Source organism: Cryptomeria japonica, chromosome 11, assembly GCF_030272615.1.
Source record: "Cryptomeria japonica chromosome 11, Sugi_1.0, whole genome shotgun sequence".
NCBI lineage: Eukaryota > Viridiplantae > Streptophyta > Pinopsida > Cupressales > Cupressaceae > Cryptomeria > Cryptomeria japonica.
The window spans coordinates 55,382,048-55,408,198 of record NC_081415.1 but is presented as its reverse complement, the minus strand read 5'-3'; the positions used below and the strand labels follow the sequence as shown (position 1 = coordinate 55,408,198).

Sequence of the window (26,151 nt, the reverse complement as noted above, 5' to 3'; positions counted from 1 at the left end):
TTAAATGGGAGGGTCTGCAATTTTGAATTCCAACGGTTAACTTTCTAATTCAAATTTTCGCGGCTGCGGTTTGAAAAGAATTTGCAATTTTGAATTTAGACTTGGTGATTTTTCACCTTGGACGAAATGGTAATTTGAATTTGACTGTTTGGAAGGGTTTATGTCAGCACTTTTTATCTTGGATGCAAATTGTGCTCTCTGGCTCCACCTTTCAAACCTTACGCGATCCTCTCTCACACGGTTTTACCCTAACTTTGGCGGAATGAGTGAACTTTAAAATCTCAAACATTACGCAGCTTCATCCATCAAATCGCGAAATTTCGGCAGTATGAGGGCTTTTATAGACTTTTAAACTTCACACTTTCATCCCCAAATCGCGAACTTCGGCGCTATGAGGTTTTTTTTAGACTTACTGTTCTAATTTCGGAGAATGACGAGTCTCTGCTAATATCGAATTCCTTATACTTGCCTTATGCGTTGCGACTTTGCCCTAGATGGCGAATTGCGGACCTTTTGGGGAGTTTGCGAGCTTTGCAAACTTTGTGGTTATTTTCCCGTTTCGCACCATTTGGTGACTTCGCCAATTTCCACCGTTGCCTTTCTCGCGCTCTTCCTCCAGCTCGCGACTTTCGGGGATATGGAGGCCCTTTAAAACTTAAACTTTGTTTTTACCCCAAGTGCGAACTTCGGATGCTTTCGTGTCTTATCAAATTTCGGACCTTGTGAACGTTTTGGCAATTTTGAACTTTTTCGGACCATTTGGCCTTTTTGCCAACTTTAAACAAATTTCGGACCTTAAGGAGTTTTTGTCAACTTTAAGCAAATTTTGGACCTTAAAGCACTTTTGCCAACTTTCAGCGAATTTCGGACCTTAAGGAGTTTTTGTCAACTTTCAGCGAATTTTGGACCTTAAGGAGTTTTTGTCAACTTTAAGCAAATTTCGGACCTTAAAGCACTTTTGTCAACTTTTAGCGAATTTCGGACCTTAAGGAGTTTTTGTCAACTTTCAGCGAATTTCGGACCTTAAGGAGTTTTTGTCAACTTTAAGCAAATTTTGGACCTTAAAGCACTTTTGACAATTTTTAGCATTTCTCTCATTTTGGCTGGATAGTCCGAAATTCGCCCTTCCTGGGCATTTTGGCGAGTTTGTCAACCTTGGCATTTTGCAAAGAAATCCGCTCCTCCAACTCCTCCAGCTGGCGAAAATCGTCATTCATTCAAATCTTGTAAACTCTATAAGAACAAACATCATGTAATCCATCTCATCGCTCTTACGCGAAAAACGACAACTTTGGGTCCTCATGCGACCTTCAGATGCGCTGTCCTTTGCTTGGCAGGCTTCGCCAACCTCTATCATCTCATGCCTATTCAAGGCGATTTCACAAGTTTGAACAATCTCTTGGAATTCGTGCCCAAGGGCTTGACTGACCTAAAGGAATCACTGGCTTCTTTTGCTAACAATGCTGTCTCACGGATTGAACGCGGGCTCGCTCGAAAGGACACGAGAAGCTCCCCACGAAACTCAACAGGGCGAAGACGGAAAGGCTCAAAAAGGAGGAAGGGGACCCTATCGGCGACAGGGAGCGTGTGCAACGCACAACAATACTATGGGCTACTATTTGTGGCTACTTGTTGTGATCCTCCCTCAGGAGTATTTGAAGTTGACAGCTAAGTTCGGATTACAATTTAAACATTGTATGTATTACTTAGGGTTGGGCCCTAATCTTGTAACCTGGTTGTAAGATTATCTTTCTCCCTAATTAAGAGGGAGTGTTGATTGTAATTAGGGAAATGGCGGATTCCAATTGCCTTGGGCAACATTGGAATCCGCCCAAGGGGGCCAGCCCCTTTCTCCAACGTGTAGGGCTGGGCCCTATACCTCACGGCACTCCATTAAACCCCACACCACATACAAGGTAGCGTGCTCCCACAAATAGGGCCAACCCTATCCTAACATGGCATTTCGATAAAAGGGAAATATTAATAATTAAAACCACCAATTAAGTTAAAAGCCGACTCAATTAGTCTCTTGCACTCCATATAAATAAATGGCATCTTCACTCCATTAGACACACAATACATGCATCCTTATGCGAAATATATATCTGCTGATAATGTGAAATTCACATATGCCAAATGAAGCGAAGTACACATCTGATAAATGCGAAGATTGGTGAAGGAACTTATGTGAAGCATCCTTGCCATTTGAAGAAGCAAACATCAAGTTCATACTGTCACAAAGGAGGCCAAGCTGTTCCAGAATTAAAGTGCTAGGGTTACGTATCAGTTTCAAGCATAAATGCAGACCTAAGATACATCAAGAGTGCAGATCTAGGGCTTGAGTCTGAGTGCTGGTTGGTGTGTCTAAGGGGCAGATAAAACTGCAGACCTGTTGTTGATTCCATCAGCCCTAAGTGCAAACACTTCAGACATCTTCAAGAACTTGAGATAAGTGTTGTAACTGTTATATGAATATAACCCATAATCAGATTTGAGGATCTTTTCTGGTTGGGTTTTTCCTCCTAGGAGGTTTCCCAGGGTAATTGTGTTTTGTACTTATTTGTTCATTTCTATGCTATGCCTAGATCTAGAAATCTCTAAAATTTAACAACAAACAAATTAATTAGAAACTAAATTCTGATTTCTAAGATTTTACATTAATCTGAAAGTATAAAATCAACAATAGGAATAACTGTATGCAAGGCAGATGCATCACTCATTCATGGGGACAAGTTTCTCCTAAAAAGGAGACTGTGGGCAGTTGCCAGTGATTACTCTTTCTAAGAGATGTATCTTGGAGGATAAAGACTATTGTCCCTTGAGTACCTATTATGGTAACATGGGAGACACCCCAATGATTTAATGACAGAGCCCTACCAAAATAATCTCCTTGAGGTTAGGGGACACATACTCTTATTATGTTGGTTAATAGGTGTGATTTATTCATAATGGATGTCTACTACTGAATCACCATGCCCATCTCTGCCTTTGCAGCAATGAAAGTTTTAAGGTAGCCTCTTGAGAGTTGTGTAGTTTAGATTTTGCCTATTATGCCAGATCAATTTTATCTTAATATTTGCTTAAGGCATTCTTTATATATGTCTAAGAAAGTGAGTCTATGATTGGAATATCTTACAGGAGTTTTTACAATTTTTGCTGAAATCTATTATTAGTTTTGTGCTTCTTTCTTCAACCATGTATTTTCACACTTTGTTTCAGGTGTTCTTATAGTTGGAATTTTTTTTTTTAAAGGCAAAGGGCCTAAGTCCATAATATATATATATATATATAAGGGAATATATCACCCTCCAAGCCCGAATAAACAAAAGAACCCACAAGAAACTTTGTAAAGTTAGAAGATCTCGACGCAAAGAGATGGCAAAATTGATTGCAATTCAAAGTGATGTATATTTCCATGACCATTGAAATCGAACTTAAAATGCCGCTGGCACATGTGAGTGGAGCAAAAAGATTTCAAATTCATCGAAATGCCCTTCCTTCTGCATCACCACGAGCCAAATGCTCTGGATTCAAAATTAGTCCATCACATCCAGCTTATAAATCCAGCATGAAAGTCATCATTGCTAATCATAATAGAGTGTGCTGAAACCAAAAGGAGATCCACCGCCATAATAAACAAAACCAGAATTTCCAAGTTTGGATTGAGATGAATTCAATCAGTAGAACATCACACATGAAAAACCTTCTGCACAGAAAACACACGCATGTTAGATGTCGAATGCTGGATGGCGGCAAGCATTTGAGTCAACAGTTACATGCTCAAAAAGTACTGAATCCTCAGAAACCTCCATATGGGAAATAAATCTTTCCCCTTCAATCAAAAGACATCCCCTGTTTGGAAGTAAGTCTGCCAACTGATTAGCTTCCCGAAAGCAATGTAAGATATGAAAGCTATCAATGTTAGAGACAACTTCTCTGACCTCCTCAATAATATAATCTATGTTCCAGCTAGGAGCCTCAAAATTTCTTAAAGCTGTAATGATATTCATCGAATCCCCCTCAATAATCAAATTACCGACCCCTTGGGATACAGCCAATTTGACCCCAAACAGAAAAGCCCTGGCCTCAGCAACATTATTAGAACCATCTGGGATCCTAACATACCCTGCCATGAGGACATGACCCTCATTATTTCTAAGCACACAACCAATTCCTGACACCCCTGGATTACCCTTCGCTGGTCCATCAAAATTTAGCTTAATAGCATTCAGAGGAGGAGGTCTCCATCTCACCTCCTTTCTATTTATTTTATTTCCTGCCCTAAACATAAGGCTACCTTTAAAGGGAAGCCTTAAAAGCTTCCATTTACTCAGAATGTCACTATCCCATGAGGTAAAGAGGGAGTCTAATCTATTGAATTTCAAAGTATAAGCATTAACTGATTCAGAAATTGCACATTCAATCTTACTCAATACTTCCTCCAGACTACTGTGCTCTTTCCTAAAAATGCGCCTATAATTTCCCCAAGTATTTTATTGTAGTAGGGGAAGACTGGGGAATTGAATTCTGCCTCTATCAGCCATGATTGAATCTCTATTCTTTATCAGATAGTTCAGTCACATGTATTTTTGATATGAATGTTTCTATCCTTTTATTTTGACAAAAAATGCACTATAATAAACATAAAAACAGTAATTTGAAACCTTTCAATCTTTCATAGTAATATCGATGAAGGTAACCTGGTGAAAGGCATAGTCGAATTGAGTTTATGACATATGTTGAAGTGTTATGTTTGTTTTTTTATTTTCCCTGTGTACTTTTTTACACAAGTTACACAAGTATTTTTAAAAAAAATTCTTATTGCTTTCACTTTATGAACTGCAGATCATTTTGACACATGAACATGCAGATGCAGTGTTGGGTTTAGATGAGATTAGGGGAGTACAACCATATAATCGCTATAATGATATTGAACCAACGACCATTTACCTCAATCAATTCACCATGGACAGGTACTTTTGCATTTGCTTATTTGTCTCTCATGTATATATTTACTCATTTTTTATCCTTCCTTACTCTGTGATAATCTTTCCTTACATGCTTTGTTATCCTTAGAAAGAAATACCTTTAGTTGTTGGTGAAATTATGAATCTGTCCTACATACAGGTTTCATGAAGTAAAAAATATCAAAAAACTTAAGCAGAAAATAATTTGGAAAATTAGGTAATATAATATTAAGGTTGCACCGAGATGGGGAACTTGGAGACTCTGGAGATTGGTACTGGTACCTGTACTGCTTTCTTTTAAATAATTTAATAATTTATCGAAAGTCTGAAAATATAATAACATTGAACTTTCAAAACAAGAACAGTGATAAAGTTTACTGTTTAACATTAACTTTGAAGTTTAAGTACACAAATGGCAAAGTCACAAATGTCATACAATCATTTTGTCAAAGTTTCAAATTCAAACTGATTACATATTGAAATTAGCTTGATAAGCAGCAAGTTGATATGCAAACAAAAAACTGAAACAAAAATCAGAAATCTTATATCTATCATCTACACATATATGCTATGATCATCCATATCAAGGTCCTCAGCTATGATGCTCTCCAAATAGTCATCACTCTCAAATTCAGGTTCCTCTCTTGGTAGAATAACGGGGGGTAAATCAGTAAGGCCATCTGCTTCAACTGCTTCATCCACAATGGTTGCAACTTCTTCATCATGTGAAACTTGACCCTTTTTTATTAAAGGACCCTCATCGTATCCAGGATCTATACGAGAGAGAAGACGAAGTGAGCTATGAATGTACACCAGGTTCTCTGCTTTCTGTGACCCTAATCGGTTTTTACAATTTCTTTCTATGGGAAGACGATTGTTTAGAACCAATGCATATCAATTAGTTTGTGCCAAAATTTTTAAGACATGATTGTTTCTATCCATTTGAACCATGGATCTCTGAGAAAGTTCTGCTAAGGTTTTTAGGCTAGGTGTACAAATATCCTCTCAAAATGAATCACCCAGGCTAGGAAATAGGTATAAACCAATACCTAGAATCAGATATGTCTTCCTTCAGAAGTTATGAGCAAAATATGAATTCAGCCACATAGAGAGCACACATCTAGAAATCTGAAAATCTCATACCAGCACTTAGAAAACATCTATAATCACTTTCAAAATCACACTACACAACTGAAAACCACAGTACACACCAAATACTAGAAACCCACATCAGAAAACTACAAAGTACGTCATCACTCCAAACCAAAGTCTTCCTGAAAGCTTCAAGAACTCTGAAAAACCTGCCACTGTGAGAGCCAACCAGGTATGGTGGGTCTTTCACCATCAAAACAAGCAATCTGAATGAGGGATTACATCTTCAACCAGTCAAAACATGAACTCTAGAATTTTTTCTGGCAACATAATATTAGATATCAACTTTAGCCCGTCAAATCAGAGCTCAAAACATGAATATATAGAGTGAAAAGGAAATCAGGGCAACTATCCTTCAATTTGGAACCTTTTTCCCTCCAAAACCAAAACTTGAAAGCAACTTAAAATCCTCATAAAAGTTCAAACCTTTTGAGTTCTCAAATAAAACATTTAAAATTTATTTTATGTTTTATTACTCCTCCTCAACGTCCCCTTTGGAAGCATAATATAGCTCAATAAAATAAATATTTCTCCTTTTCCTTAGGCCTTCATTTTGAATGTCAAATGGCCCCTTTTTTAAACCAACTTCATGTTACTAGGTCAAGGGGGGATATTTTAAAAAAACACTTTATTAAGGCTTAGTGAATAAAATAAAATAAATCTCTTCCGAAAGCAATATAACCAGGTTTGTCCCCTCCACTTGTTGATTCAAGGTTTTAGTTTGGAGAGGGTTTCCTTATCTTAGAGGATTTTGACGATGATTTTTCTTGGACAGTGGTTCAAAGAAGGAAGAAAGGTCCTCCAAAACATGTGTCTCAAACTCGAGTTAAGAGTGTTTGCCCTTCTAGAGCTAATTGTGAGCTTTTGTAATTCTTTATCGATAGCTTTGCTGCAGTCATATTGTTTGTCTGGTTTTTGTTTACCACCTTTGTCGTAAAAGGGTAGGGGCCCTTTCAAAATCCCTTATTATCTAATAAACCCTTTCAAAATCCCTCATTACCTGATAAAAACATTAAACATTTTTCTACCCTGCAAGTACCTATGAACAAGTACAAAATGGTCATTTTTATTATGTTCATTTGTTTATTGAGATAACATGTGTTGGAAAGTACAGTGCTGTAATAATTATTTTATGTTTTCCTTATTGCCCTTTACTCTTAAATTGGAAATGCTGTACAAAATTTCACAAATGGCTAGTGCATAATTTGTTTTCTCAATTTTACATATGTTTGTTTCATTTTTTTTCTCTGTTAAATGCATTTTTAGTTAATTATTGGAAAACATTGTTACTAATGCTAATCCTATATGTTTTGGGTAGCGTTACAGTAAAATTCCCATATTTGGTACAAAAGAAACTTAAGGAAGGACAAGAAATACGTCGAGTTTCTCAACTTGATTGGAAAATAATTGAAAATAGTTGTGAGAGGCCGTTCAATGTGGCTGGCCTCCAATTCACTCCACTGCCGGTTGTAACTCTTTGCCATTTGGTGTAGTAGTCATTTCATAGCATTTTTATTTCTTTTTGCACTGGACATTCTTGTTCACACTTCTAATTCTTGGATGTAGGTAATGCATGGGGAGGATTATGAATCTCTTGGATTTCTGTTTGGAAAAAATAATAAGGTGGCATATGTATCTGATGTTTCCCGATTTCCAGATGCCACTGAATATGGTACAATATGCTCCTACTCTATGCTTCTTTAGCAAATAAATTGAAAATGATTTTATTTCCTCTAATGTTTAAATGGTTAGGTGTGTGCAACATAAACTCTATGAAAGTATAATTTGTATTAACAAGTTGATGATACATAATAATATATTTCAATTTTTACTTTATAATCCTAATGATATTGACATATGTGATTATTTCTCTATTAGAAAACAAAACTCTGGTTTTCATTTCTGATTAATGCCGAAAATGCCAAGTTACATTTGAAGATGATCTCTACAAATATTCTTGAGAACTTTATCATTAAAATTTCTTTTTCCTTGTAGATATTTTAGTCATCCGAACAATGTTTTGCCTGAGATATGTTTGTGCTTGCTAATCATAATGTAATGTTAAAGATGTAGAAAAAACATAGTAAATGTTAGATTATACAAAAGCTACATCTATGGTTTATTTGATTTGCCTGTAAACTTTTTGTTCCCTGTACACCTACTTTTACTGCATGGGTTCCTCTACTAGACCATTTCTTTTTTATATATATTATAGTCTGTGTAAAAGTATTCAAATTTATGTTCAAAAGTGTAATGTTAAGGATTTTGTCTTTCTTTTAATTCCTTAGACAATATTCAATGCTATTAATGTATTCTCTCTAGTTATTTCTGATTATGAACTGAAACTTCTTTTTTTGCAGGTGGCTGTAGATAATATTTATTGATTTCGATATTTCTCCAGCATTCTTCACGGCACATATATATAGGCATTGCCTTGTAAGATCAAGGCATGTCTTGACCGGACATGTCTCATGACATGTCCGATCAAGACATGTCTTGATCAAGGGTGGTGCCTCTTCATAATGCAAACCGATAACTATCTGTTAATATAAATGCCGATACATAACAAATGATAATCGATGCCAATCGGTTTGTGATTTAATGCGGTTTGATTATCATTGTAACCGATAATGAATTGGTTAGATTCTAATGCAATTTTAGTTATCATTAACCGATCACTAATCGGTTTATTCTTAATGCTATTTCATGGTAATCGATGGTAAATGCAACCCGATTATGGATCGGTATAAGAGCAAAAATATGTTAATACGATAACTATTGTAGTTATCATATGACAACTAGAATAGATATGCAGAACTGATTACAATCACAGCATATAAATGAAATCACTGCATAGCAAATACGATCATATCTCGATCGATGATAGAAATGCTTATAAAGATGATTATGATGTCTACCATTAGCATGTAGATTTATCGATAGGATAGATGATTGAATGAGAGACTTCATTTATCTCTCATTCAATCATTTATCTTACCGAAGCTACATTGTTTCAATAGTCTGCATCATAGTTTGAAAATTCGGCTAGGACTCACCAGGACTCATGAGTCCGTTGGCTTGCCAAGTCGACTTGCCATGGACTTGCAAACCGCATCCTGCTGACTCACCCCAAAAAATGCCCGAGTTTTTGCAAACGACTCGTGCGAGTCCTGGGGTCGGACTCACGAGTCTTGACCTAGGACTCACACCTGCCTTGAAATGCCCAGACGGTTAAAAAAGTCTTTTTTGGTTTTTTTTTTCATTTCATTCTGCTGTTTGGTGCCCAAACTAGGTCTATAGGTCTCCACTCTCAAACCCCCACTAGTTAGAGTATGAATTATGAAATTTCAAATATTAAGTGTTTAAACTTTAAAGATCATATGACATGCAATGTTTGAAATTTGAATTATGAGAAATTGATAGTCAAAATAGGCTTTTATGTTCTCTAAATGCATTAATTTTTTTTTTTTTTTGTAGAACTACGTTTTTTTTTTCACTGAGTCCTAGCTGAGTTTTTTGTTGAGTTTGTGCAAGTCTTTAGCCCGAGTCCTACTTTGGATTGCCGAGTCTGCGCCGAGTCCGAGTTTTCAAACTTTGGCTGCATGACAATCTTATAAATAAAATACTTTACATGCATGGTGTGGACTTGTTTTAAATGTTTGTGGTCACTGCACCCTGTGGCTTCTCTGTTTGTGCAGATTGCATGGTGTATTACTACATAGTTTCACTTCAAAGTTTAAAGCCTTGAAATGAATTACAAACCATGGAATTCAAAAATCAAGCTACAAATACAAACCTCAAAGAAAGTCAAATCAGAGAGAAAATGGGGCTTGCTGCATTTCCTGATGATGAAGCTCCAACATTATGCTCACTCCTATGTTGATTCAACTGCTCTTCAACAATTACACTGGCCATCTGATCTGCACCACTGAATTAGATACAATCCTTGAAAAATGCTGAAAATTGCACCCAAAAACCTAAACAATGGGAGATAATTTTTGCAGAAAAAAGTCAGCAGAATCAAGGAAAATTAATCAGATTTAATAGTTTATGTAGGAAATGATCAAATTTATTAGCAATTTACCTTGAGAAATTGGGGATAAAGTTGTTCAATGATAAAAAAGTGTGATTTTTTTGCGATTGTCTTGGTGAAGTGGGCTAGAAATGGGAAATTCCAAATTCTAGTGAGAAATTGCCAAGATCTATTTCTATGGTCTATAGATAGATTGAATTAACAGTTCTAGATATTAATTCTTTGAAAAACAACATTTACAAATAGCATATTGCTCAAAAATAAATGCAAATAAGAGAATTGTGCACAAAAGTGTTGACGTGTGTTTTGTGACCACGTGCAACACAGATTAAAGTTTCCCAACGGTCACCTTATCCTCTTTTGATCAAAATCAAATGTCTGCTAAGATTGCAGGAAGATCATACATTGACTCCAAGGTTCCAACTGTGCACTAGCGACTTTATGTGGATATAGGCTCGTGTGGTAGATGTTTGCTGGTAATCCAAGGGGACTCACATTTGGATCATTCTTTCACTTTGCTGTGGCTGGAACTTCATTATCGGATATAGCAATTCTATGATGCTTTTGCTTCGAATGAACTGAATTGGAAGGAACTAAAATTAAAGGGGAAAAGGTTAGAAGGATTTAAATCTACTCTTAAGGACAATGATATCAATTGATATTGCTTTAATGGACGAATTCCAAATAAACTAAGTTCTGCTTCGCCAAGATTAGCTACAACTCCACAAGAATTGGTGCAATCTTTCGAGGATGTTAAAGGATTTTCACATCGAGAAAGTGCATTTGAATACCCAAAATGGTGCAATTGAAATGACTATCCACAATCGAGCTTAGCACAAATTTCGTGGCTCAGGCTAACTTTACACTACAACTTATAATCAACAAGATGCAAAATGTATGAACCATGGAAATTCATTGTAAAATTCCTTACTTAGGACATTTCGAAAATGCTCATTTCTATTGCAGGTTATACAGAAAATCACTTAATTTAGGATGGTTTGTATGCTCCAAGTATACAGTGGGTATTGCTTAGACTAATGGTTTTGTTTTGTAAAAACTTCAGGAGGTCCCTAACAATGTAATTCAGACTTTCAAAGTTCCCACATAGCATTGTTACGTAGTTTTTATGTAAACACCGTGCAGATATTTATTTACATGGCATTCATTGTAAAACTAAATATTTCTAGGAATTTATTATGCACTTGTAGTCCCCGTGTCAATTCGACGCCATCACTGGGCTCGTATGCCTGTGTTGCAATATTCTGATCCTCTGGTATGATCGGTGCCTTACTTGATATCGAGGCTTATTTGTTTGTGGCGTTGATCGGTGAGAACACAAACTGTGTTCTGGAGTAGTCTTCCCCGTGTTCAGAAACAGTCTTCCGCTCTGTGTTCGTCGGCTCCCCCATGAATGCCTTTCCCCGCACAGCTTTCGTCGATTCTCTCTATGAATGCTTTTCACACCCCGATTTGCCACGACTGTCGACTTCCATCACTGTTAGGTTGCAAACGCCTGATACTACGCTCGGGATTATCACACGGCGCTGATTGGAAGATGATACGAAGCTTTCTACACACTGTAGACGCCAAAGTAAGGTTACGTGTTCAACATCACACTTCTCTGGTTCACGGCTCACACCACCACGAATCCACCATTAGGCCAGTATCTTTGACGAAAGGTGATTGTATCCTGACTTCTCTTACCGGTTGTATCTCCTCTACGAACTTGTTTTGCTTTTTATTAAACCTCAATGCCTTCCATCGATCATTAAGACCACTAGGTAGTTACAATCCCGTAATAGTTAAATCATAACACTTGTAATAAAATACAAACATGTCTTTAACCCAAAATGAGATATTAATTATTTATATGACGGAATGGGAAATTCATATAAGATAATTAATACTTAACAATATATGTCAAATGTTTATTTAGGGGACATGACAGTTGCCCCTGCCCAAATGTTGCTTGCCCACAAGCAACTGTAACTCTGAATGCTGAAGCACCTGCTCATTTTCCCAAGTAGCATCATCTAATGGTAAATTTTGCCATTTAATGAGATATTCCCTGATTGTTCTATTCCGCAAATGCCTATCGCGTGTCTCCAAAATTACTTCTGGAACCAATTCAAGTTTCCCTTCATCATTCAGAGGAGGTAAATCTTCGGAAACTGATACCTGCTGTCCCAAAGCTTTCTTGAGACAAGACACATGAAATACATTGTGTATCTTGCTATGTACCGGTAGATTGAGTTCATAAGCTACAGCCCCAACCTTTCGGACTATCTGATATGGCCCATAAAACCGAGGTTTTAATTTTTCAGACCCACTACGTTTGAGAGAAGATTGCCGATAGGGTTGCAACTTGAGAAATACCAAGTCCCCCACTTCGAAATGGTGTTCAATTCGCTTTTTATCTGCATAAAGTTTTTGTTGATTCTGAGCACATTGCATATTCTCCTTAAGTGCTGACAAAATTGCTTGGTTTTCCTGAAGCCAATCACGAGTTCTAGGCACGTTGCTTTGTTCAAAAGCAAGCTCAAGAAAGGAAGGTACATCATAGCCGTACAATGCTTTGAAAGGAGACATACCAATTGACATATGAAAAGTAGTATTATAACAATACTCACCCAAATATAACCAACGAACCCAAGCCTTTTGATGACTGGCTACATAGTTACGGAGATAACCTTCAATCCACTTATTCACTATTTCGGTCTGTCCATCTGTCTGCGGATGATAATTGGTGCTATGATTCAACTCTATACCTGTCAATCTGAAGAGTTCTCCCCAAAATATACTCAAAAACCTGCTATCTCTATCACTGATTATAGCCTTTGGTAAACCCTGTAATCGGAAAACCTCTCTGAAGAATAACTCTGCAATCTGAACTGTTGTGAATTCTGTAGTGATAGAAAAGAAGTGCGCATATTTAGTCAATCTATCAACCACGACAAATATACAATCTTTACCTTGTGATTTCGGTAAACCTGTGATGAAATCCATGGATATACTTTCCCATTTCTGATCCGGTATAGGTAGTGGTTGTAGTAACCCGACAGGATGCGTTTGCTCCGCTTTATTTTGCTGGCAGGTGGTGCATTCCTTAACATAGCGTAGGACATCGTTTTTTAAGCGTTTCCAAGTGAACCTTTCTCTTACCTGACGATACGTTTTGAAGTATCTAGGATGCCCTGCCAGAGGAATGTCATGCATGGATTGGAGAATTTTTTCTTTTAACTTCGATCCTGGAGTCAAATAAATCCTGTCCTTGTAATAAATAACATCATTAACAATTTTATATTTATCATCTTGTATATTACCATCTAACAAATCACATGCAAAAGAATCCTTTGAATACTCAACCAGCAATAAAGATTTCCAATCAGCTGTTATTACGGACAATGCATTTATTTGAGGCCTTCTAGATAGTGCATCTGCGACAACATTGCTTTTGCCTTTCACATATTCAATTTCGAAATCATAAGCTTGGATCTTACTGACCCATTTCTGTTGCCGATCGTTTAAATCTTTTTGACCCAAGAAATACTGCAAACTGTTATGGTTAGTTTTCACCACAAACCTGTTGCCAACCAAATATTGTCTAAATTTTGTCAATGCGTGCATGATTGCCAACATTTCCTTATCGTAGACAGAATACAATTTCTCATGGCTATTAAGTTTCCTACTTTCATACACTATAGGGTGTTTGTTTTGCATTAGAACTTCCCCTATTCCATCACCCGAAGCATCACATTCCAACACAAAAGGTTGATTAAAATCTGGAAGAGCAAGGACTGGGCAAGAACTCATTACCTCTTTGAGTTTCTCAAATACCTGTTGTGTTTCTTCAGTCCATCGAAAAGCCCCCTTTTTGGTAAGATCTGTCAAGGGTGCCCCAAGCTGTGAAAAACCTCTAACAAACCTTCTATAATAACTGCAGAGACCAAAGAACCCTCTTAATTCTGTAAGATTTCGTGGCGGTGGCCAATCCAATATGGCCTTAATCTTCTCTTAATGAACCTGTACCCCTGTTGCACTGATCATATGTCCTAAATACAGAATTTCAGTCATTCCAAATTCACATTTAGATGCCTTTGCGTATAGTGATTGTGATTCCATAATTCCAAGAACTACATCAATATGTTTCAAATGCTCTTCCCAAGTTTTGCTATAAATCAATATATCATCGAAAAATACTAACAAAAATTTCCTTAATTGTTTGTTGAAAATATGATTCATACAAGACTGAAATGTTGCCGGAGCATTTGTTAAACCAAATGGCATAACCAAAAATTCAAAATGACCATAATGACAACGGAAAGCTGTTTTATGAATGTCTTGTTCTCTTAACTTAATCTAGTGATACCTAGATCTTAAGTCAATTTTAGAAAAGTGTACAGCACCATGCAATTCATCTAGCAATTCATCAATTCGAGGAATTGGATACCTGTTTTTGATTGTTTTCTTATTAAGGGCTTTGTAATCAATGCACATTCAAAGATTTCCATCCTTCTTTTTGACCAACACTACTGACGAAGCAAAAGGGCTAGAACTAGGTCTGATATGTCCCATATCCAATAACTCCTTAATGGCTTTTTCTATTTCATCCCTGAATGTTTTGGGGTGTCTGTAAAGAGTTGTAATCACGGGTTTAGCACCTTCTTCTAATTCAATAGTATGTTCAAAACCTCTATCAGGTGGGACTCCTGGAGGAATATCACTAAAAACCACATGATGTGAATCTAATACTGTTAACAAATCATTTCCATAAGATTTGGATTCAAAAGCTGATACCTTGTTGGAAATTAAGCATTATGCTGACCATGCCACATCTTCGTGTCTGAAAATAGCTTCCATTCTCTTTGCACTGACGATCCTGGGGCCACTGTTAGACATACCACGAAGGACGACCTTCTTATCATCAATTTTAAAAGAGAATTCCATTCTTTTAAAGCTCTGTGTATATTCATCTAATGTTTCCATCCACTGTATGCCCAAGACAACATTAGTGTCAGCCAAATCAATCACATAGAAATCATCAGTAACAGTATAATTGCCGAGAGTAATATTCAATTCAGGGACTTTATGAGTACTGAACAAATTAGTTCCACCTGCTACTCTAACATCAAATCCGTCATGTTTTTCAGTTTGCAAACCACGTTTTTCCACAAGTGCTACATCTATAAAATTATGTGTAGAACCACTATCAAGCATAACAATTACACGTTGTCCATTCAAGACTCCTCTTAACTCTGAAAATATTATATTGGGGGGTTCTTGACATGGATGCTATTAATCCTTCTCTTTGTTTGGTACCCATTTCCAATTCAGTGTTCGATGGTGCTCGCTCTATATTAGGATCAATATTCTCTTCATCCTCACTGTCAGACATAACCTCAATATAATGAATTTTCCCCTTCCCTAAACATCTGTGTCCAAGCTGCCATGCTTCCCTACAACTGAAACATAGTTTTTTTCTTTTGAGCTCTTCTCTTTCCTCTTTATCTAACCTGTTTTTAGGGAAATCATCTTTGTTGAAATGTTGTTTGTCTTTTTCCGGTTTAAGAGGTGGTCCTCTGTTAAAATTTTTTCCTTTGGAAGATGGTTCCAATTCTCTAGCCCTTTTGACAGCTGTTTGTAAAGTAAGAGGGTTTAAGGATTTAACCCACCCTTTGAGGGAGTCAGACAATCCATCTATAAATATCACAATCTTGTGCCTTTCAAAAATTTCAGTGACTAAGACTGCCAATTTTTCAAATTCAGAGATATACTGTTCAACGGTTCTAGTTTGCTTAAGTTGAGTTAGATCCTTAAGGTGTAGTTCCAGATCTTCTGAATCAAACCTATCAATAAGTTTTTCAGTAAACTCAACATAAGTGCCTATCAAATTATGACCTAAGGTTATTTGTCCGTGATGCCACCATTCATGTGCTACACCGTCAAGATGTAACGCAGCATATTTAATTGCCTCTTCTTCCAACATAGGATTTAATTGGAAGTATGTATCTAATTTTTGCACCCAAGCCCGAGCAGTTGTCTTACCTGAACCATCAAAATAAGGAATGGACATTTTTCCAATTTTTCTTTGTAATTCATTGTTATTTCCCCGCTGTCCTCTTGGCCTATGTTTCATCCTGACATCTAAATATTCTCTAAATGTCATTGTTGATCGGAATTCGTCATCGGAATCTAACCAATCCTGATGTATTTCTGCTTGTATTTCCCTTATTGTTGGTTCATTTTCTGGTGGCTGGTTTCTAGCAGTAAAAATGGGCATAAAGGGTCTAGCTGTTCCTGTTCTTTCTGGCTGATTGTTAACTGATTGTTCATCTCAACCCCCATTATTTTGATTTTGGTTATTTTGTCTTCCATTATTCTGGTGTTGATTTATATTATTGGCCATAAACTGGGTCATCAAATTGGTCATTCTGTTAACATTATCTTGCATATCTTGCTGACTTCTGATTAATGCAGCCAAAAGATCCCTATTATTATCTGGGTCTCCCATATTGGTTTCAAAGATAATTTCTTCGTCAATTTCTGTGTGGCTATTCTCAATTTCAAATGGAATAGATGTACTACTTTGTGCTAAAGGAGAGTTTGTAAATCTGTTTTGACGGGCCCTAGTACTTCGGAAATTATAATTTCCCTGGTTCATACTCAACTGTGCATTAAATTTCTCTGAAAGTTTGCATTAAATTTTCTGATGATACCCTACAGGCTGGCAGGATTTAGGTGCTCTGATACCACTGTAAAATTCCTTACTTAGGACATTTCGAAAATGCTCATTTCTATTGCAGGTTATACAGAAAATCACTTAATTTAGGATGGTTTGTATGCTCCAAGTATACAGTGGGTATTGCTTAGACTAATGGTTTTGTTTTGTAAAAACTTCAGGAGGTCCCTAACAATGTAATTCAGACTTTCAAAGTTCCCACATAGCATTGTTACGTAGTTTTTATGTAAACACTGTGCAAATATTTATTTACATGGCATTCACTGTAAAACTAAATATTTCTGGGAATTTATTATGCACCTGTAGTCCCCGTGTCAATTCAACACCATCACTGGGCTTGTATGCCTGTGTTGCAATATTCTGATCCTTTGGTATGATCGGTGCCTTCCCCGATATTGGGGCTTATTTGTTTGTGGCGTTGATCGGTGAGAACACAAACCGTGTTCTAGAGTAGTCTTCCCCGTGTTCGGAAACAGTCTTCCGCTCTGTGTTCGTCGGCTCCCCTGTGAATGCCTTTCCCCGCATAGCTTTCGTTGATTCTCTCTATGAATGCTTTTCACACCCCGATTTGCCATGGCTGTCGACTTCCGTCACTGTTAGGCTGCAAACGCTTGATACTACGCTCGGGATTATCACACGACACAGATTGGAAGATGATACGAAGCTTTCTGCACACTGTAGACGCCAAAGTAAGGTTACGCGTTCAACAACACACTTCTCTGGTTCACGACGCACACCACCACGAATCCACCATTAGGCCAGTATCTCTGACGAAAGGTGATTGTATCCTGACTTCTCTTATCGGTTGTATCTCCTCTACGAACTTGTTTTCCTTTTTATTAAACCTCGATGCCTTCCATCGATCATGCCCATTCTTTATTAAGACCACTAGGTAGTTACAATCCCGTAATAGTTAAATCATAACACTTGTAATAAAATACAAACATGTCTTTAACCCAAAATGAGATATTAATTATTTATATGACGGAATGGGAAATTCATATAAGATAATTAATACTTAACAATATATGTCAAATGTTTATTTAGGGGACATGACATTCATCAAACACCATTACATTCTCCATTGAAATCAAAACACCACTCTACTTCTACTCTAAGTGAGGAAGGTGAAACCATGTAGGTTTTGAAAAAATAACTTTAAGTGGACACCATCAGAGAACAATGTTTCACTATTATTATCTCAATAACTTATTGCAACAATTTCATACAAATCTCCCCCTTACAAATGAAGCGGTCACCCCCCTATATAGGTCTCCAACCTTGATTACATGCAAACTCTAATTAGGGTTTGGCCCAAAAAGATTCCACACACATGATGCAACAAGGTGGGATTTAATATTAATGACCCATTATGGCCATTTACAATTAATTACATTCCTGCCAAAATTTGCATCTATTGTGCATTAAATGAACCACTTCTTTCAAATTCACCCAACATGCAATAAATGCCCCATCAAGCCAGAAATCGCCCATTATGCCTTGAATGCTCCACCATCTCCAAAATCAGCTACATGCAATAAATTCTCCATTATGCAAAGTTTGCCCAACATGCAAAAGATGCTTCATCATTTCATAAAGTATGATGGCTGCCATACATTAAATCAGCTGCCGCTTGGTCAAACGTTTACCAACAGTAAATGTGCCACCATGCCTCCATGCATTCAATAGATTCTCGACATGAAAGTGGACCCCGCCATCATAGGAACTTCTATAATTTTCCGGGTTGTGCTTCATTAATACGGAATATTCTCTTTGCATGTTGCCAGTTCATCTTGTGCAAGAATCTTTCTATTTCGGGCTCACAAAAGACATTTTGGAAGATTTCCCTTTCTTGAAGGAATTTTAACAATCTTTTCCACCTTTGAAGGATTCTTGTATGTCCGGAATTCGAGGAGAGAGAAAATCCTTATAGAGAGATTTTTTTTTCTGAAAGAATTTTCTCATGTTCTCATGCACACCTCGTCTTGAAGGAAGATTTTCCATCAATTGACCATTTCTTCCATGTTTGGGAAATTTGTTTTGTCTTGAGTCCTGGAGAGAGAAAATTCTCACACTGCCAACTTTTTTCGTGCTTTGAAATTCATTATCTTGCGTGCAATTCCACCTTGAGGAACAAACTTTTTGAATTTTGAACTTTTCTTCTTGAACCTTGATTTTCATGTCCTGCTTCCAACCTTGGTCATATTTTGAGCTGGAGAAGAAATTTTGGAAATTTGTTCCTTGAGGAAGGAATTTATAACACTTGTCAATTTTTCACCTTTTCCAAGAATTCTATCTTGAAGGAAGGAATTTCCAACACTTAGTCAATTTTTCACTTTTTCCAAGAATTTTGTCGTGAAGGAAGGAATTTCCAACACTTAGTCAATTTTTCACTTTTTCCATAAATTTAGTCGTGAAGGAAGGAATTTCCAACACTTAGTCAATTTTTCACTTTCCTAGAATTTCTTCATCTTGGGTGTAATTTTCTCCTTGGGAAGAAATTTTTGATCAATTCATCACCTTTCCTATTTTTAGGAATTTTTTCCATTTTGAGCTTCGAAATTTAGGAGAGAAAATTCTTTCTCCTTGATCAATTTTTACCTTTGCCTTGAAATTTCTTCATGAATTTTGTTCCTTGGGCGAATTTTCTTCCCAAGGAAGGAATTTTGAATCCTTGACTTAATTTCCATGCCCCTCTTTCAATGCCAATTTCATCATGTGGAGGAATTCATCACCAAGAAGGAAATTCCTTCCTAACCCCTGCCTAGCGCTCCTTTCCTAAACTGGGCACCTATTTCACCCTAAGTAGGAAAATTGAACTTGGAGGAATAATCCTCCATACCCCTAATTTGGTGCTCTCCATCTTTGCTTGGGTGCTAATTTCTTGTCCTTCAGGAATTTTGCTTGAGGAGGAAAATTCCTCTTGACCCACAGTCTAGCACTCTACACTCACTCTTGGGCGCTAAAGTCATTTGATTCAGGCTTTTCACCTTGGAAGGAAAATTCCTTCCTTACCTTGCTTTGGCTCTCCCTAAATAGATATGGGCGCTAATTTGACATGGTGAAGGAATTTTGGATTGAAGGAAAATTCCTCCACACCCTCTAATTGGCGCCCACCTCCTATGCTTGAGCGCTAGAAACACATGGTGAAGGAATTTTTGTCAAGGAGGAAAATTCCTCCATGACCTCACTTTGGTGCTCCCTATCTGGACTTCCTTCCACTTGGGGTGAAGAACGTCTCGCTTAATTTTCCTCCAAACTTAGCCATTTTCATCTTTCTAGACTTGGAATGCCATGTTTGGATTTTGAAGTGATCTTTCCCACCTTAGAAGATTTTTGTGCTTTTTTCACTTCAAGAAAGAATCTAGACTTAGCCGTTTTTTGATCAATTGTTTGCTTTTTCAACTTTTCGGATTTAGCCATGGATTTTCAGGAATGTTCAGTCTTCAGTGTTGGAACCCCTACTTGTGAAGAACCTGCCAAAAATAGACTTACTGAAAATAGTAAGTACTTCAAAACATCAAAATTAGGGCAAACCAGGGCAGGGTTTCACTTACTAAAAATAGAAACTGCTAAAAATAGTACGTTTGATTTTTGGCAAAATAAAGACAATCCGGGAGGCAGTGAAATTCCCTAAAAATTAGGAACTTTCTAAAAATAGAAATGTGCTTAGAATTCACTCAAATTTCACTGGTAGCTTAGTTGAAGCGTCCCGATTCCAATGCAATGTTTAATTTTTTCAAAACCCTAAGGAAAATACCTCAAATCTAAATAAGAAGGGCGAAACCCTAAAATGGACCAAACGAGTTCCAATCTTAGCCAAATTTGCTCAAATGACTTGCAGACTTGATCAAATTTCACCAAAAGACTTGCAGATCGGGGAGATCGAAGGGATTGCTGTGAAAATACTTTGTGAAACACAACCAAAAGACCAAGAGCACCTAAAAAGTAGGGGTCCCCCATTTGCAATGGGGCGATGTGTGAAAACATCACAACAAGAAGTACTTCATAAATTTTCCTATTTTTTCATGGTGAATAAAAGACAGTCGAATTTAAAACTTCCATTCAGTTTCAAATATAAAAAACATCATTAATGTTCGTACATAAGCATTTAAAAAATATTCAATTCTCTCATCTTTTTATGATTGTACATAAGCATTTAAAATATACTGAAAGCTTTTTAACTGTTACATAATGCTTTAAATGTTTTTGAGCCTTTTTATTAGTGTGAAATGGTCTTGAACAACCACTGTTAATAAATATTTAATATAAGCGGATGAGATTCTAAGAATTTCGAAGCTCCCATGTATGCATGTGCTCAAAATTCCAATAAGAATTAATTTAGGTTGTTGATGTGGCAATAAATGAATGAAACACTTTCAGAGTTTTCTCACTTTGCTAAGGTAGTATTTAGGGAAAAAGAGTTCTAGACTGCTCACAAAATAGATGATCAACAATTGAAGCTCCTTCTCAAAAGCTTGGCTAGGTTTTTGATTGACATGATTATTTATCCTTTCAAAAGCCAGGTGCTTGAGATTGGCTGTTGAAGAAAAAGAATTGAATGTATAACAATCTCAAACAATTTGTGATAAATGGTAGCTTGGATATGTTGCAGGCAAAGTTTTAATACTCTGACTCGCCATGGACTTGGCAAACCAAAAAATTGGACTCGGACTCGGACTTGTGAAAGATTCGTGAAAGGACTCAAAAGAAAAAAAAATCCTAGTTTTACAAAAAAAACAATAAAGAAATTAATGCATTTAGAGAACATACGAGCCATAATTGAAACATTACACACGTCATATGATCTCCAAACACTCAATATTTGAAATTTCATCATTCATACTCATAGTTTCAAACTTTAAAATGTATAATAGTAGCATAAGTTTATAAATGTTTACAAAATTACATATAATGATAGGTCTAGATCTTGGGGAGAGAGGAGAGACTAACATAGAGAGTGGTAGAGAGAGGGGATAGAGGAAGAGTGATAGGGAGATAGATAGGTCTAAAATTCGGGGCAGATAAAGTGACTGAGATAGAGAGAGCGAGAGAATGCTAATAGGAGCCTACTGATTACTGAAATTTGACAAAGTCTGAAAATTTAAAAGATCTTCTAAAACCTAGAATTTGCATTATAACTCCTAGAGATCTGAAACCACTCTCAAACATATTGCCAATATATATGTATATATTTTGATGAAGAGAATGAGACTGACTTGAAACCCTACAAACTTGTTTTCACCAAGAAACAATGCCAAATGAATGAAAAAAGTAAAAAAAAAGGCACTTTATTAGCTTGCTGGACATTTTTTCTAGGTCGCGCGAGTCCAAGCGAAAGACTCGCGAGTCCGAGTGAAAGACTTGTGCGAGTCTAGGTGAAAGACTCGCGAGTCGTTGGGAAGGACTTGCCAGGACTCGGCTCGTGAATCCTTGGCGAGTTGAGTCGGCCGACCAATGGACTTGCGAGTCTGTGGTGAGTCCATGAGTTTTAAAACTATGGTTGCAGGAATAGATAAGGCCATTGGAATGAATCAAAGATAACATGTTAATGATTTTGCTGTTGAATAGTGAATCCTGAGCAGTTATTTCTTGCAGCAAAGATTGTCTAATATTTCACCCAAATCATTTGGCTCACCACATCATTTTCTATTGAAAGGAGAAAAGCCTGACCTTTCTTTATCATTGATTTCTTTGCTTTGGCTTTTGATAGTATGCTTCTATCATTAGGTGCTGGTTTTATCCCCTGTAAATTGTACTGTTAGCTTCAATAACCTGAGTGAATTCCCATTTTGTTATATTATCTAATTGATATTTCATTTATCCTCATAGCTTCTTTGGGTGATGGAGCTTGTCTTCTTTGTTTTTTAACTTAGAAGCTCATTGATCTCAATTTTTGATGTCTCTAGCCTGTGATTAGTTGCTTTGGATCTTTTTTGGGGTCACTGTAATATCCCTTATATTTTGAGTACTTACATTATATTTGAAGAGGATCTAAACTATTTATTTGTTCATTAACCAATATTCATAATAATTATTAAATGGATATTGATTTGCATTTTATAATCACAATCAATAATTATTAAATAAATACTGATTTGTATTTATAAATAATTATTATTAACTAATAATCACAATAATTATTCAGTAAATATTAACTTGCATTTATAATTTCAATAACAATTACTATTAATAATATTTTCAATAGCTACTAAAATGTAGCGGTCACTATTGCTGACCGATACTTTTCTTGATCACCAAATTAATTAAATGCAAAGGTTTTGATCCAAGACATTTTATCTACACGTCCCTTGGGGAGGAGGCATGCCCGTTGGAAACCTTTAAAGGGAGTCGGTCTCTTCCCAGCCAGGGGAAGGTAAGAAGAAAGGAAATAAGGGAAGACCTAAAGGTGGTCAGCAGTCACACTGCCTAGGAAATACATAGGGTATGAACATGGGGATATGGATTGCTGTTAATACAAAATGGTACTGCTAATATAGTACAATGTTGTTAATACAATAGGATGCTGCTAATATAATTTATACGGTTGATAATATGATATGATATACTGTTAACATTGCTAATGTAATACAACATATTAACTTAGTCACATATTAACATAGTAATACTGTTAGTGTAATATAACATAAAGACGTCAGAATAACATAACGATGTTAATAAAATCTGAAGCTAATACGGTTAAAAAAATCTGATATAATATTGCTAATATAGAGTATGGTATTATCAATGTAATACAATACTGAAATATAGTATAATAAAATGTAGGTAACATAAAATAATGCTGATAATTTAACACAATATAATGATATGAGTAACACTGTTAATATCAATCTGATAAATGGGTTCAGCAATAACCAGCTACTGTCATAATGGATATATACATTTTTTTTTATATATTATGACTCAAGTAACCAAAATACAAAAAGAGTAGAGTATCGGATCCCCGTAAAGGGAGATATTCAACATAGCATGAGTTATATAACTAAAGTCTAACTGCAAATCTAGCTGAGCACATAAGCTACAATGCTGATACAGGTGCCTGCATTACAAAAGGACATATAATATCTATGTTTATGCTTAAGACCATCTGCCAAAAAAGGTATCCATATATATATGTAACAGCTGGAAATCACTCGGACTTCTGAAGTCCTGTCCATGCAACCCATCCCATTTCTCCTTCCATCCAAGCCAGTACCTCACTGTCCAGAAAGTGATCCAAATAGGGATGGCCAACCTGGTGTGCCACTGGGATCTGGTGCTCCTGCTGTACTGGTATAATCTGCTGCTGATCAGGATGATTCTGCTGCCTTCTATTACCTTTGACTTTGTTTAGCTCTCTCATGAAATTGTGCAAGGCAGTCTCAAACTTTGTCATCTCTTTGTCATGCCCAGTCCAGGTGGATCCATGGGGGACTTCCCATTTAAATACCATTGCCATCCCACCTTGCATCAGGTTCTCAAATTTTCTTTCGAAGATCCTCAATACCACTGTGACCTGCATAGAGACATTGTGAAAGATGAGTCTCCTTAGAGACTCAGTAAGTGCTCTGCTAAACCCATTAAAAACACTATCATTTCTAATTTTCCATATATTCCAAAGTACAACAGATGAAAGGATGGCCCAAAAAAGTTACATTCCTTGCTCAGATTAGGAATATGGCCACAAATAATATTTTCAACATTAATATTGGTCTTCAAATTCAACCCAAAAAGAGCCCAGATTTCACTAGCAACAAGACAGTCAAAGAAGAGGTGTTTCAAAGATTCAGGCGTTCTACAGAGAGTACATAAGTTGAACTCACCCCCTGGTTTCTTCAGAGGGAGCCTATTTTATATAAGACGCCAGACAAAGAAAATGATCTTGGGTTCAATGGGTCTACGCCACAGATTCAAACAAATCTTCTCCCACTTGGTGACAGATACATCAAGTTGCCAAGTGATCTTAAAGTGTTCCAGAATATCATGGTTGTCAGTCAGGGTGGTGTAACTCTTCTTAGCATTAGTGTTGCAGAGGGGTGAGCCATCTTTCCATATAAGGGAGGAAGGGCAGAAGGGGTGGTTATCAAGATGGGAGGGCAGGCTGATGGAGGCACAAGACTCTTTGAGTATGGAGTATGTTCTGTACTGAGATTTAGGAATGCCAAACTTTACCATTACCTCCTCCCATCTCATGAGGGAGCCATTGACCACCACATCTTTAAAAGTTTTAATTCCCTTAGCTGCCCAAGATTTAGCAATTTATACATTGATTCTTCATCACTTATAATATATAATAAATATATATATATACAATGGTGAAGGAGGGTGTGAGAAGTATTACAAGAGGGGTACAGTGTATGATCTTTCTGTTGATTTTAACACTTTCAGATTAATGTAAACTCAGAAAATCAGAATTTAATTACTAACTAAATTGATTAAATGAATGGGTTATAGTTTTCTAGATTTAAGCATAACCAAGAAAAGAGCAAAATAAGTACCAGACACAATTACCTCGGGAAAACCTCTTGGGAGGAAAAACCCAGCCAGAAAATATCCTAAAATGATTATGGATTGAATGCATATGAAGGTTACAACACTTATCTCAAGTACTTGAAGGTGATTGCACTTAGGATTGATAATGTCTTCCACAAGACTGCACTTTCATAAGCATCAAATTGTCACATCTGCCCCCTTTAACATCAATCATGTCCAAACCCTAGATCTGCAATATTTGCATATGAAGTCTGCTCTTTTATGGACTGTAGCCTTAGCACTCAGTTCGCTCTCCACATTGATGAATTTCGCACCTTAACTAGCAGATGAAGTTCTCTTTAATGGCAGAGGTAATTCGCTGTAATGGCAGATACAATGTTGCTCCTTTAAGTTCGCATTAGGCAGGCACATATATTCCGCATGGAAAAACTGAATGAATGATTAATGATGTGAAGTTTGTGTTTATTTATATGTGGAGCAATAGTCTTAATCATGTTGGCTTGTCTTTATAAATTAAAGTCCTTTAATTTATTAACCGAAATGCATAAGGACAGGGTTGGCCCTATGTTGGTGTGTTAGCTTGTATGTATGTAGCGTGGGGTCTTCTTTAGATGCCGTGGCCCCCTTGGGCGTATTCCAATGTTGCCCAAGGCAATTGGAATCCGCCATTCCCTAATTATAATCAACACTCCCTCTTAATTAGGGAGAAAGATAATCTTACAACCATGTCACAAGATTAGGGCCCAACCCTAAGTAATACATACAAT

The 26,151-nt window shown here is 36.7% G+C and overlaps 1 protein-coding gene across 1 annotated transcript in view; it reads left to right on the top strand.

The window, feature by feature from the left end:
* The window catches only part of LOC131051381 (putative hydrolase C777.06c), a 135,542-nt gene that overhangs the window by 58,730 nt on the left and 50,661 nt on the right, over positions 1–26,151 (top strand). The window contains exons 3-5 of the mRNA XM_057985876.2: positions 4,846–4,973; positions 7,438–7,585; positions 7,686–7,791. Of these exons, the coding sequence (XP_057841859.1) occupies positions 4,846–4,973; positions 7,438–7,585; positions 7,686–7,791 (382 nt within the window). The remainder of the gene's footprint in view (positions 1–4,845; positions 4,974–7,437; positions 7,586–7,685; positions 7,792–26,151) is intronic.